Genomic DNA, 12,903 nt, shown 5'->3' on the forward strand with positions numbered 1-12,903 from the left:
ATTGAATTAATTGTTGCGTTGTTGTTTTGTTTTTGTTGTTCTCAGACTCGGACTCCAAACACAAGAAGAAGAAGAAACACAAGAGCTCCTCCCACGCACACAAACCTCCCAACCACAAGTCGGCCCGCGAGGAGAGGACCCATAAGAAGCAAGCTGCTCGTCGGCATGGAGACCACAGTAGTGATGATGATGATGATAATGAAGGTGGAAGTCCTCCCACGCAGGACAGGGGGGAGCGTAGACACGAGGGCGCCCACAGGAAGAGGAGAGACTCTGAGGATGACAGCCAGGCAGGCTCCCGAGGCAAACGGAGAGAGGGAGAGAAGGAGCAACAGAGGGAGAAACGCAGAGATAGAGCTGGAGACAAAGATAAGGAGAACAAGGAGGACAGCAGGGAGAGAGACAAGGAGGTGAGGAGAGACAGAGACAAGGAGGTGAGGAGAGACAGGGACGAGGAGGTGAGGAGAGACAGGGACGAGGAGGTGAGGAGAGACAGAGACAAGGAGGTTAGGAGAGAGAGAGACGAGGAGGTGAGGAGAGACAGAGACAAGGAGGTGAGGAGAGACAGGGACGAGGAGGTGAGGAGAGACAGGGACGAGGAGGTGAGGAGAGACAGGGACGAGGAGGTGAGGAGAGACAGAGACAAGGAAGTTAGGAGAGAGAGAGACAGGGACGAGGAGGTGAGGAGAGACAGAGACGAGCAGGGGAGGAGAGACAGGGACGAGGAGGTGAGGAGAGACAGGGACGAGCAGGGGAGGAGAGACAGGGACGAGGAGGTGAGGAGAGACAGGGACGAGCAGGGGAGGAGAGACAGAGACAAGGAAATTAGGAGAGAGAGAGACGAGGAGGTGAGGAGAGACAGAGATGAGGAGAGGCGAGAGAGAGACGAGGTGAGGAGAGACAGAGACAAAGAGGTGAGGAGAGACAGGGACAAAGAGGTGAGGAGAGACAGGGACAAAGAGGTGAGGAGAGAGAGAGACAAGGAGAACAGGGAGGTGTCTCCACGGAGGAGGAGATAAGCCTTTTCTCCTCTCATGTCTCTCCCCATCCCCCTGTCCCAGCAAGGAGCGTTTGTTTTCCTTCCCCGTCTGAGGGTTGAACGCACCACACGCCTGTCTGCCTGAACGGCTCGTGACAGCATCACAGGTCTTTAACCGGGGGGGGTGTGACCTTTGACCCCTGGCCCAGTTCAGCACCAACACAGTAGTCCTCCGAGATAGCCGACTTCCCCGGTAGCGTAGCGGGAGCTGCCTGTGTGTCCCTTTGGGTTGTCCTCGTGTCTTGCTGCTGGGTTAAGCAGCTTGGTTTTGACGCCACACGTTTTGTACTTCCACTTTGTTATTGTTATAAAATGCCACACAACATTAAAGTTCTCCTCACCCCCTTTGCCAAGCGGCGTCTTGTGTCTCCGATGAGGACGGTGAGGACTCTGCTGTAGACATGCTGCTGGCTGGGGACATGACGGACGTGTCCTCCCCACACCGAAGACGTGGTGTAGCGGTGTTGTGCAGGAGGGCTGTGAGACCCGTCTCTCAGCCGCCGTGTCGGGCTCGCTGCTCAGACTTAGGGCGTCATCAGTGGCGGTTTGCCTGTCAGTCAAACCTGACTTGACTTGTGTTATTGATTTGACTGACAGGTGTCCACCTGGACGCACAAAGACTGTACATCACTTTTTGGCTTAATCAGGAATCAGGAACGCTTAGTTTGTCATGTCACTTCATGCACCTGCGTACACGAAGTGAAACGAAATGGCGCCCCCCACAGCCCACAGCAGGACAACACAAAGACTAACACACATACCCACACTAACACACATATCCACACTAACACACATATCCACACTAACACACATATCCACACTAACACACATATCCACACCAACACACATACCCACACTAACACACATACCCACACTAACACACATATCCACACTAACACACATACCCACACTAACACACATATCCACACTAACACACATATCCACACTAACACACATACCCACACACATATCCACACTAACACACATACCCACACACATACCCACACTAACACACATATCCACACTAACACACATATCCACACTAACACACATATCCACACTAACACACATACCCACACTAACACATATCCACACTAACACACATATCCACACTAACACACATACCCACACACATATCCACACTAACACACATATCCACACTAACACACATATCCACACTAACACACATATCCACACTAACACACATACCCACACTAACACACATACCCACACTAACACACATACCCACACTAGCACACATATCCACACTAACACACATACCCACACTAACACACATACCCACACTAACACACATATCCACACTAACACACATACCCACACTAACACACATATCCACACTAACACACATACCCACACTAACACACATATCCACACTAACACACATACCCACACTAACACACATATCCACACTAACACACATACCCACACTAACACACATATCCACACTAACACACATACCCACACTAACACACATACCCACACTAACACACATATCCACACTAACACACATATCCACACTAACACACATATCCACACTAAGACACATATCCACACTAACACACATACCCACACTAACACACATACCCGGTATTTGTCACCGGTGTGGGGACAAAGTTGACAAGTTGGACTTCATACTTGATCATCCTGTCTTTAATTTGTCACCGTAGCTTAAAACATGTCTGAGCCTTGTTACTTTGGCAGAATAGGACCATCAAGAAAACAACGTTCCTGCAGTGGCCATTTTGATTTTATTTCCACTAAAACCTTCAAGACTTTCTCTCACGATGACTCGAAGGCACCGTTAGTTTGTTGAATCCTCACACACACACACACACACACACACACACACACACACACACACCCACAACATATATACAAACATGTGCACTGGATTGTAAAAAGCTTCCTGTTCCAGAGGTCGTATTGGTGATGGTACAGGTCTCTAAAGCTACCAATCTACTACTACTACTACTTTCAGCTGCTCCCGTTAGGGGGCGCCACAGCGGATCATCCGTTTCCATCTCTTCCTGTCCTCTGCATCTTCCTCTGTCACACCAGCCACCTGCATGTCCTCCCTCACCACATCCATAAACCTCCTCTTTGGCCTTCCTCTTCTCCTCTTCCCTGGCAGCTCCATATTCAGCATCCTTCTCCCAGTATACCCAGCATCTCTCCTCCACACATGTCCACACCATCTCCATCTTGTCTCTCTTGCTTTGTCTCCAAACCGTCCAACCTGAGCTGTCCCTCTAACATACTCGTTCCTAATCCTGTCCTTCTTCATCACTCCCAGTGAAAATCTTATCATCTTCATCTCTGCCACCTCCAGCTCCACCTCCTGTCTTTTCATCAGTGCCACTGTCTCCAGACCATATAACATAGCTGGTCTCACCACCATCTTGTAAACCTTCTCTTTAACTCTTGCTGGTACCCTTCTGTCACACATCACTCCTGACACTCTTCTCCACCCACTCCACCCTGCCTGCACTCTCTTCTTCACCTCTGTCCTGTACTCCCCGTTACTTTGGACAGTTGACCCCAAGTGTTTAAACTCATATGCCTTCGTCACCTCCACTCCTTGCATCCCCACCATTCCACTGTCCTCCCTCTCATTCACGCATAGGTATTCCGTCTTGCTCCTACTGACTTTCATTCCTCTTCTCTCCAGTGCATACCTCCACCTCTCCAGGCTCTCCTCCACCTGCACCTTACTCTCACTACAGATCACAATGTCATCCCCGAACATCATCGTCCATGGAGACTCCTGCCTGATCTTGTCCGTCAACCTGTCCATCACCATTGCAAACAAGAAAGGTGTCAGAGCCGATCCTTGATGTAATCCCACCTCCACCTTGAACCCATCTGTCATTCCAACCACACACCTCACCACTGTTACACTTCCCTCATACATATCCTGCACCACCCCTACATACTTCTCTGCAACTCCCGACTTCCTCATACAATACCACACCTCCTCTCTCGGCACCCTGTCATATGCTTTCTCTAAATCCACAAAGACACAATGTAACTCCTTCTGGCCTTCTCCATACTTCTCCATCAACATTCTCTAAAGCTACTAATCAACTACCGCTAATTTGGCTGCTCCTGTTAGGGGTCACCACAGCGGATCATCTGATAGATCTCCACACTGAGAAACATGCAGTAGAAGATCTCCACAATGAGAAACATGCAGTAGAATGATCTCCACAATGAGAAACATGCAGTGGGATGATCTCCACAATGAGAAACATGCAGTGGGATGATCTCCACAATGAGAAACATGCAGTGGGATGATCTCCACAATGAGAAACATGCAGCAGGATGATCTCCACAATGAGAAACATGCAGTGGGATGATCTCCACAATGAGAAACATGCAGTAGGATGATCTCCACACTGAGAAACATGCAGTAGAATGATCTCCACAATGAGAAACATGCAGTGGGATGATCTCCACACTGAGAAACATGCAGTAGGATGCTCTCCACAATGAGAAACATGCAGCAGGATGATCTCCACAATGAGAAACATGCAGTGGGATGATCTCCACAATGAGAAACATGCAGTAGAAGATCTCCACAATGAGAAACATGCAGTAGGATGATCTCCACAATGAGAAACATGCAGTAGAAGATCTCCACAATGAGAAACATGCAGTAGGATGATCTCCACACTGAGAAACATGCAGTAGAATGATCTCCACAATGAGAAACATGCAGTAGGATGATCTCCACACTGAGAAACATGCAGTAGGATGCTCCTCACAATGAGAAACATGCAGTAGAATGATCTCCACAATGAGAAACATGCAGTAGAATGATCTCCACAATGAGAAACATGCAGTAGAAGATCTCCACAATGAGAAACATGCAGTAGGATGATCTCCACACTGAGAAACATGCAGTAGAATGATCTCCACAATGAGAAACATGCAGTAGGATGATCTCCACACTGAGAAACATGCAGTAGAATGATCTCCACAATGAGAAACATGCAGTAGGATGATCTCCACACTGAGAAACATGCAGTAGGATGCTCCTCACAATGAGAAACATGCAGTAGAATGATCTCCACAATGAGAAACATGCAGTAGGATGATCTCCACACTGAGAAACATGCAGTAGGATGCTCCTCACACTGAGAAACATGCAGTAGGATGCTCTCCACACTGAGAAACATGCAGTAGGATGCTCCGCACACTGAGAAACATGCAGTAGGATGCTCCGCACACTGAGAAACATGCAGTAGGATGATCTCCACACTGAGAAACATGCAGTAGGATGCTCCGCACACTGAGAAACATGCAGTAGGATGCTCCGCACACTGAGAAACATGCAGTAGGATGGTCCTCACACTGAGAAACATGCAGTAGGATGATCTCCACACTGAGAAACATGCAGTAGGATGCTCTCCACACTGAGAAACATGCAGTAGGATGCTCCGCACACTGAGAAACATGCAGTAGGATGCTCCGCACACTGAGAAACATGCAGTAGGATGATCTCCACACTGAGAAACATGCAGTAGGATGCTCCGCACACTGAGAAACATGCAGTAGGATGCTCCGCACACTGAGAAACATGCAGTAGGATGGTCCTCACACTGAGAAACATGCAGTAGGATGCTCTCCACACTGAGAAACATGCAGTAGGATGGTCCTCACACTGAGAAACATGCAGTAGGATGATCTCCACACTGAGAAACATGCAGTAGGATGATCTCCACACTGAGAAACATGCAGTAGAAGATCTCCACAATGAGAAACATGCAGTAGGATGATCTCCACACTGAGAAACATGCAGTAGAATGATCTCCACAATGAGAAACATGCAGTAGGATGATCTCCACACTGAGAAACATGCAGTAGGATGCTCCTCACAATGAGAAACATGCAGTAGAATGATCTCCACAATGAGAAACATGCAGTAGGATGATCTCCACACTGAGAAACATGCAGTAGGATGCTCCTCACACTGAGAAACATGCAGTAGGATGCTCTCCACACTGAGAAACATGCAGTAGGATGCTCCGCACACTGAGAAACATGCAGTAGGATGCTCCGCACACTGAGAAACATGCAGTAGGATGATCTCCACACTGAGAAACATGCAGTAGGATGCTCCGCACACTGAGAAACATGCAGTAGGATGCTCCGCACACTGAGAAACATGCAGTAGGATGGTCCTCACACTGAGAAACATGCAGTAGGATGATCTCCACACTGAGAAACATGCAGTAGGATGCTCTCCACACTGAGAAACATGCAGTAGGATGCTCCGCACACTGAGAAACATGCAGTAGGATGCTCCGCACACTGAGAAACATGCAGTAGGATGCTCCGCACACTGAGAAACATGCAGTAGGATGGTCCTCACACTGAGAAACATGCAGTAGGATGCTCTCCACACTGAGAAACATGCAGTAGGATGGTCCTCACACTGAGAAACATGCAGTAGGATGATCTCCACACTGAGAAACATGCAGTAGGATGATCTCCACACTGAGAAACATGCAGTAGGATGACCTCCACACTGAGAAACATGCAGTAGGATGACCTCCACACTGAGAAACATGCAGTAGGATGATCTCCACAATGAGAAACATGCAGTAGGATGATCTCCACAATGAGAAACATGCAGTAGGATGACCTCCACAATGAGAAACATGCAGTAGGAGGCTCTCCACACTGAGAAACATGCAGTAGGATGGTCCTCACACTGAGAAACATGCAGTAGGATGACCTCCACACTGAGAAACATGCAGTAGGATGCTCCTCACACTGAGAAACATGCAGTAGGATGCTCCTCACACTGAGAAACATGCAGTAGGATGATCTCCACACTGAGAAACATGCAGTAGGATGATCTCCACACTGAGAAACTTGCAGTAGGATGACCGCCACACTGAGAAACATGCAGTAGGATGACCTCCACACTGAGAAACATGCAGTAGGATGATCTCCACAATGAGAAACATGCAGTAGGATGATCTCCACAATGAGAAACATGCAGTAGGATGCTCTCCACAATGAGAAACATGCAGTAGGATGCTCTCCACACTGAGAAACATGCAGTAGGATGCTCCTCACACTGAGAAACATGCAGTAGGATGATCTCCACAATGAGAAACATGCAGTAGGATGATCTCCACACTGAGAAACATGCAGTAGGATGCTCTCCACACTGAGAAACATGCAGTAGGATGATCTCCACACTGAGAAACATGCAGTAGGATGATCTCCACACTGAGAAACATGCAGTAGGATGACCTCCACAATGAGAAACATGCAGTAGGATGATCTCCACACTGAGAAACATGCAGTAGGATGCTCTCCACACTGAGAAACATGCAGTAGGATGATCTCCACACTGAGAAACATGCAGTAGGATGATCTCCACAATGAGAAACATGCAGTAGGATGCTCCTCACACTGAGAAACATGCAGTAGGATGCTCCTCACACTGAGAAACATGCAGTAGGATGATCTCCACACTGAGAAACATGCAGTAGGATGATCTCCACAATGAGAAACATGCAGTAGGATGGCCTCCACAATGAGAAACATGCAGTAGGATGGTCTCCACACTGAGAAACATGCAGTAGGATGATCTCCACACTGAGAAACATGCAGTAGGATGACCTCCACAATGAGAAACATGCAGTAGGATGCTCCTCACACTGAGAAACATGCAGTAGGATGCTCCTCACACTGAGAAACATGCAGTAGGATGATCTCCACACTGAGAAACATGCAGTAGGATGCTCCTCACAATGAGAAACATGCAGTAGGATGATCTCCACACTGAGAAACATGCAGTAGGATGATCTCCACACTGAGAAACATGCAGTAGGATGATCTCCACACTGAGAAACATGCAGTAGGATGATCTCCACACTGAGAAACATGCAGTAGGATGATCTCCACACTGAGAAACATGCAGTAGGATGACCTCCACACTGAGAAACATGCAGTAGGATGCTCTCCACACTGAGAAACATGCAGTAGGATGCTCTCCACACTGAGAAACATGCAGTAGGATGCTCTCCACACTGAGAAACATGCAGTAGGATGCTCCTCACAATGAGAAACATGCAGTAGGATGATCTCCACACTGAGAAACATGCAGTAGGATGATCTCCACACTGAGAAACATGCATGAACTCTACACACCAGTGTGCGTGACCTACTTCCTTCTCTAACCTTGAACATCTCCAAGGTTGCCGCAAGATTCACTGCCCAAGGCACGTGTGTGTGTGTGTGTGTGTGTGTGTGTGTGTGTGTGTGTGTGTGTGTGTGTGTGTGTGTGTGTGTGTGTGTTAGAAGTGGGCCGTGGCTTTGCTAGATTGTGATTGGCTGGTTGTACCGAGTGGGATTTTTTTTTTTGGCGGTGGATGGAAGAACAGTTCCACCGGGACTCAAAAGCAGCAAAGCACTCTGGGAAATGACAGCAGGTTCCTCGGCACTCTTGTCAGCACAGAGAGACAGATGGGGGCTAGAGAAGGAGAGCAGACAGGTCTATGGAATGTCGCTGCAGAGAGGAGGAGAGTTTGTCAGTGATGAAATGAGCGGGAGAGTAACGTGTAATTCTAGATCGCCATCATCTCACTGTCTGATTTCCTTCTCCCTCTCCATCTCTCTAGCGTCCTGCCCTGTTTCTCTGCCTTGCTCTTTCTCCTTCCCCTCTCTCCTCGTTCTGATGTGGAATGTGTCACCTCTCTCAGGAGGTAAATTTAGATATCTGACACTTCTCCATTAGCTCACCTCTGAATCTGTCTCTCCTCTGCCACAGACACTCCTCTATTATCCATCATCATTCCATCTCTGTATACCTCCTCTATCATCATTCTATATCTATATACCTCCTCTATCATCCATCATCATTCTATCTCTATATACCTCCTCTATCATCCATCATCATTCCACCTCTATATACCTCCTCTATCTTCCGTCATCATCCTATCTCTATATACCTCTATCATCCATCATCATTCCACCTCTATATACCTCCTCTATCATCATTCCATCTCTGTATACCTCCTCTATCATCATTCTATATCTATATACCTCCTCTATCATCATTCTATATCTATATACCTCCTCTATCATCATTCTATATCTATATACCTCCTCTATCATCCATCATCATTCTATCTCTATATACCTCCTCTATAATCCATCATCATTCTATCTCTATATACCTCCTCTATCATCCATCATCATTCTATCTCTATATACCTCCTCTATCATCCATCATCATCCTATCTCTATATACCTCCTCTATCATCATCATTCCATCTCTATACATGTCCTCCATCATCCATCATCATTCCATCTCTATATACCTCCGCTATCACCCATCATCCTATCTCTATATACCTCCTCTATCATCCATCATCATTCTATCTCTATATACCTCCTCTATCATCCATCATCCTATCTCTATATACCTCCTCTATCATCCATCACCATCCTATCGCTATATACCTCCTCTATCATCCGTCACCATCCTATCTCCATATACCTTCTCTATCATCCATCATCATTCCATCTCTATATACCTTCTCTATCATCCATCATCCTATCTCTATATACCTCCTCTATCATCCATCACCATCCTATCGCTATATACCTCCTCTATCATCCGTCACCATCCTATCTCCATATACCTTCTCTATCATCCATCATCATTCCATCTCCATATACCTCCTCTATCATCCATCATCCTGGTTTGTTGTTGGAATGTGGTTTAGGAAGTAAATCTGGTGGTACTGTGGGCTCCTGTGAATCTCTGGCTAATTAATTTGCTGATAAATGGCGTGACTTTATATTTGAAAAGTTAACTGTCTCCATCACTTGTTCTTTCTGTCTCTCCTTCTCTCATGATGCGTTGGTTCTGGTCTCAGCTCAGCTCTGCTGACCTGTGCTGCTGGTCTTCAGAGACTGGCTGACCCAGCTGTGGTATTTCTGATCCACATGTCATATTCCAGCCTGGTAGCAACCATTTGACTTACCTTCTGGGTTTCCACCATGTAGCTCAGATGACTCAGGTTTCTGGGTGCGAACAGGATCTGTCAGCTGATTGGACGATGTGGTCAGGTGAGCTCCTTTCCACTGCTGTAAATACAGGTGGAGACAGAAGGACTGTCTAAACATCTCTCACACACACACACACACACACACACACACACACACACACACACACACACACACACACATGGGCGTCGGAACCGGGAGGGCGGAGGGGGGACAAGGTGAGAAAGTCCTCCCCCCCAATAAACAAGAACATCCACGACTAGATATATGCATTAATAATAATAATAATAATAATAATAATAATAGATCAAATCATTCATTTATTCATCATCAGCCGCTTCTCCGGGATGGGGTGGCGGTGGCAGCAAGCTAAGCAGGGCACTCCAGACCTCCCTCTCCCCAGCAACGCCCTCCAGCTCCTCCTGGGGGAGCCCGAGGTGTTCCCAGACCAGACTGGACATGTAGTCCCTCCAGCGAGTTCTGGGTCTACCCCGGGGTCTCCTCCCAGTTGGCCGTGCCCGATAAACCTCCAAAGGAAGGCGTCCAGGAGGCAGCCTGACCAGATGCCTGAACCACCTCAACTGGCTCCTTTCGATGCGGAGGAGCAGCGGCTGGTGACGCAAGCGTCTAATGCATGCTTCCAGTTGGAGAACGGTACGCTGACTAACTTCCCGGATGTAGCGTTACCTCCTTTGCCCAAATCGTCCACCGCAAACGAAAGGCCATGCTTGCAGAAGCAACCATCCGCATGTGGCGAATAAACTAGTCCAGTATAATGGTTCAACCAGGGACCCCGAAGACGGAGCCTACCTTCATTCACGGGGAACGGCTGTCCAGCTAAGGTTGTCCAGTCCCATGGACCCACGTGTGTCCTGTGCTCATGTGGAAGTCCCTTACTTCGTCTTTGTGAAACATGGTCCATTATGTCAGACTGCGGTGAAACGCGAACAGCACCGCTCCCGGCGCCGCCTCCTCCTGGCCCGTCTGATCCACGCCGTGGCCTCCTCTGCTCGCACCGTCGTCGTACACTCGATGGTCTTTTAAGCCCCCAACGTGGTCTTCAAGCAGCGCTGCATGGGAGGCGCGCCCCGCCCCCTACAGTGTCAGCCAATCACAGCACTGGCGCCAGATTTCACCTTTCCCTCCTTCTGCACTGATGATGCTGCTACCAGCAAAGTGTCACGTGGTGTCGAGCCTTCTTAGCATTTTAATAATAGCCATTTTCATGTGTATTAGCATTTTAATTATAGCGATTTTCATGTGTATTAGTATTATACACAGGTATTACACACTAACACTAATACACATGAAAATCGCTATTATTAAAATGCTAATACGCATGAAAATCGCTATTATTAAAATGCTACTACACATCAAAATCGCTATTATTAAAATACTAATACACATGAAAATCGCTATTATTAAAATACTAATACGCATGAAAATCGCTATTATTAAAATGCTAATACGCATGAAAATCGCTATTATTAAAATACTAATACGCATGAAAATCGCTATTATTAAAATGCTAATACGCATGAAAATCGCTATTATTAAAATACTAATACACATCAAAATCGCTATTATTAAAATGCTAATACACATGAAAATCGCTATTATTAAAATTCTAATACGCATCAAAATCGCTATTATTAAAATGCTAATACGCATGAAAATCGCTATTATTAAAATACTAATACAAATGAAAATCGCTATTATTAAAATACTAATACACATGAAAATCGCTATTATTAAAATGCTAATACACATGAAAATCGCTATTATTAAAATACTAATACACATCAAAATCGCTATTATTAAAATACTAATACACATCAAAATCGCTATTATTAAAATGCTAATACACATGAAAATCGCTATTATTAAAATGCTAATACACATGAAAATCGCTATTATTAAAATGCTAATACACATGAAAATCGCTATTATTAAAATACTAATACGCATAAAAATCGCTATTATTAAAATACCAATACGCATGAAAATCTCTATAATTAAAATACTAATACGCATGAAAATCGCTATTATTAAAATACTAATACGCATGAAAATCGCTATTATTAAAATACTAATGCACATCAAAATCGCTATTATTAAAATACTAATACGCATCAAAATCGCTATTATTAAAATGCTAATACGCATCAAAATCGCTATTATTAAAATGCTAATACGCATGAAAATCGCTATTATTAAAATGCTAATACACATGAAAATCGCTATAATTAAAATACCAATACACATGAAAATCGCTATAATTAAAATACCAGTACACATGAAAATCGCTATTATTAAAATGCTAATACACATGAAAATCGCTATTATTAAAATACTAATGCACATGAAAATCGCTATTATTAAAATACTAATACGCATCAAAATCGCTATTATTAAAATGCTAATACGCATGAAAATCGCTATTATTAAAATGCTAATACACATGAAAATCGCTATTATTAAAATGCTAATACACATCAAAATCGCTATTATTAAAATGCTAATACACATGAAAATCGCTGTTATTAAAATACTAATACACATGAAAATCGCTATTATTAAAATACTAATACACATCAAAATCGCTATTATTAAAATACTAATACACATCAAAATCGCTATTATTAAAATACCAATACACATGAAAATCGCTATTATTAAAATGCTAATACACATGAAAATCGCTATTATTAAAATACTAATACACATGAAAATCGCTATTATTAAAATATTAATGCACATCAAAATCGCTATTATTAAAATAATAATACACATGAAAATCGCTATTATTA

The 12,903-nt window shown here is 45.0% G+C and overlaps 1 protein-coding gene across 1 annotated transcript in view; it reads left to right on the plus strand.

The window, feature by feature from the left end:
* Window positions 1-1,403, plus strand: part of cwc22 (CWC22 spliceosome associated protein homolog) — a 79,957-nt gene extending 78,554 nt beyond the window's left edge. Inside the window, exon 20 of the mRNA XM_056289385.1 lies at window positions 46-1,403. Within this exon, the coding sequence (XP_056145360.1) occupies window positions 46-1,019 (974 nt within the window). The 3' untranslated portion in view covers window positions 1,020-1,403. The remainder of the gene's footprint in view (window positions 1-45) is intronic.
* Window positions 1,404-12,903: the final 11,500 nt, after the last annotated feature.

Source organism: Lampris incognitus, chromosome 11, assembly GCF_029633865.1.
Source record: "Lampris incognitus isolate fLamInc1 chromosome 11, fLamInc1.hap2, whole genome shotgun sequence".
Lineage (NCBI taxonomy): Eukaryota > Metazoa > Chordata > Actinopteri > Lampriformes > Lampridae > Lampris > Lampris incognitus.